The sequence below is a fragment of the Triticum urartu genome, chromosome 3A, assembly GCF_056163025.1.
Source record: "Triticum urartu cultivar PI428250 chromosome 3A, HENAU_Tu73, whole genome shotgun sequence".
Lineage (NCBI taxonomy): Eukaryota > Viridiplantae > Streptophyta > Magnoliopsida > Poales > Poaceae > Triticum > Triticum urartu.
In genome coordinates, this window is record NC_141875.1 from 348883563 (window position 1) to 348886498 (window position 2936).

The 2936-nt window shown below is 48.1% G+C and overlaps 1 protein-coding gene across 1 annotated transcript; it reads left to right on the forward strand.

Moving 5' to 3' along the window:
- Nucleotides 1–2123: 2123 nt before the first annotated feature.
- Nucleotides 2124–2570, forward strand: LOC147979670 (uncharacterized). The gene has a single exon (XM_087515302.1). It carries the CDS (start codon nucleotides 2124–2126, stop codon nucleotides 2568–2570), a length of 447 nt encoding a protein of 148 aa, XP_087371428.1.
- The last annotated feature ends 366 nt before the right edge of the window (nucleotides 2571–2936 follow it).

Consider the following 2936-nt stretch of genomic DNA (forward strand, 5'->3'; position numbering starts at 1 on the left):
CCCTTGGTGTTAGACACACAGTTACTATGGTTACTATGACTTCACACTGAACCATGTTACTAAAGACGGGTCGGCCCTGAGGGGTACCCGCGCGAGCGTAATTGCGAGTGACATGGAGTCGGGTTGACCCGGTAGGTGCCCACGAGATACTTACGAGGCGTGGCTGGGCATTCTTAGCCCTTGCTGCAAGTACTCGAGACGGGGTGACGGGGTCACATCTTTCGCGAGTCTCTGCTCGTGACCGCAGTACCAACACACTAACGGTTTGAATATTTGATCTAAGGGGCCGATGCCTTATAGCACTAACCATCACGTGGGCATAGTATGGGTGTTCTGCGTCGTATGCATCAGCCGAAGCTTAATAGACGTCATAAGACTGAGCGGCGCACACCGGGTTGGACTGTGTAAGCACCTGCCTTTTTAAGGAGGCAGCTAGGTCTGCTTACCGGCCGCCCACGCAACGTGCAGGAGTTCCCAGGGCGATGGCCCAAGACCCTTGGGGGCATAGGTTTAGTCCAGCGTGCTGACCTCTCTATTAAACCTAGGTCGGGTCGCGACGTATCGTTTCGCCAAGGTCGGGCATGACCTAGGAAAGTGTGTCCGACCATATTTAATCGAGCGTGGTGGGTAAGTTGGTGGACCCTTGTAGGGAAGAAAACATTTATCGATAGCCTGTCCTACGGTAACTGACACTTAGAGTTGTATCCCGATCGATACAACTAGAACTGGATACTTGTGATGAGAAATGGATAGTATGGCTCTAGGATTGCTTTCTCGCAGGGAGTCGAGAAAGGATCTTTGGCCGAGGTTAATAACACTACTACAACTTTAATTTATGCTACTCTTATCTCTTCTGATGCTGCCAGATGCTTGGAGCTGCTTGAAGATGCTAGTCTTTGATAGGACTAGTGTCTCCCCTCTATTTTGGCATTGTGCAGTTCAGTCCACAGATACAACCCTTTCATTTGATACCAATGCATACTTAGTATAGATCTGATGCTTGCGAGTACTTTGGATGAGTACTCATGGTTTCTTTGCTACCCCCTTTTCCCCCTTCTTTCTTCTTTTCGGTTGTTGCAACCAGATGGTGGATCCCAGGAGCCAGATGCGACCCAGTCAACTACTACTACTACCCGATGGAGCCTACTACTACGTGGAGGCCGCCTAAGACCAGGAGTAGTTAGGAGGTCCCAGGCAGGCGGCCTTGCCTTTTCGATCGATGTTGCTTTTGTGCTAGCCTTCTTAAGGCAAACTTGTTCAATTCATGTCTTTACTCAGATATTGTTGCTTTCGCTGTCTCTTGTGTATTTGAGCTTATGTATTCGAGCCCTCGAGGCCCATGGCTTGTAATATAAAGGTTGTATTATTTCATTTGTGTCTAGAATTGTGTTGTGATATCTTGCCGTGAGTCCTTGATCTTGATCATACACATTTGCGTGTATGATTAGTGTACTGTTGAATCGAGGGCGTCACAAGTTGGTATCAGATCCGACTGCCTATAGGATCCCCCTTTCCAACTCCTTGGCCGAAGTTGAGTCTAGTCACTGAAAAACTTTTACTAACATGGTTGTGTGTCTTACGGGCCCATGCCGCCTTTTGGTGGTATTAGGATCTTTTACTCCTCGATCTTTACTCTGGGATTCTAATCTCTCTTCCATTCGAGTTAAACGAATTTACTACTCTAACATTAGGATCCCGTGGCCACAGTCAGCCCAAAGTTGGATAAGCCATAGTTATTTCTTAGATTAGTATCTTGAATAGTACACACACTATCGCGTTGACTGCTGTGTGGTATCCATCATACCTCTTTCATTATGCATGTTTCATTATGAATGATCCTTGTCTTTGCAAATGCTCATGTTAGTAGGATGGTTAGACCTGCTGGTCGTGGCCGTGGTGGCCACGCTCCACCACCGCCTGAATTCATGGCCGGAATGATGCAACAGTTTGAGCTGAATCGCCAATTCATGGAAGGAATAATGGATCAGTTTCCTCGCCCCAATATGAACCAACCGCCAACCCCAGTAACTCTGCAGGATTTCTCTCGCCTGAACCCACGTCTCTACCGCAGCTCAACTCACCCCCTTGATGCTGATGACTGGCTTCGTGATATCACCTATGAGATGGAGTCTGCTGATGTAGCCCCTGCAAGCTATGTCACCTTCGCAACCTTCTTCCTCAAGAGTCCCGCTGCTCAATGGTGGGACAGCCACAGGCGTACCCTAACTGCTGTAATGGTCATCACTTGGCCAGATTTCCAAGATGCCTTCCGTGCTCGCTTCATTCCTCAGGGAATCATGGACAAGAAGAAGCGCGAGTTCCGCAACGTCACCCAAGGCAACAAGTCTGTAGATGCTTATCAGCGAGAATATCTGGACTTGTCACGTTATGCTGAAGAAGACATTGCAACTGATGCTCGTAGGCAAGAAAAGTTCCGTGATGGACTTCACCATGATATCATGCTACCACTACTCATTCATGACTTTTCCGACTTTGCCACCTTCATGAACAAGGCTATTCAGGTTGAGACTGGTCTTCAGGAACACCAGGGATCCCTTAGGCGCAGCTGAGTGAGTCCTGGATTAGGGGGTCTTTGGACAGCCGGACTATATCCTTTGGTCGGACTGTTGGACTATGAAGATAAAAGATTGAAGACTTCGTCCCGTGTCCAGATGGGACTCTCCTTGGCATGGAAGGCAAGCTAGGCAATACGGATATGTAGATCTCCTCCCTTGTAACCGACTCTGTGTAACCCTAGCCTCCTCCGGTGTCTATATAAACCGGGGGGTTTAGTCCGTAGGACAACAGACAATCATACCATAGGCTAGCTTCTAGGGTCTAGCCTCTACGATCTCATGGTAGATCAACTCTTGTAATACTCATATCATCAAGAACAATCAAGCAAGACGTAGGGTATTACCTCCATCAAGAGGGCC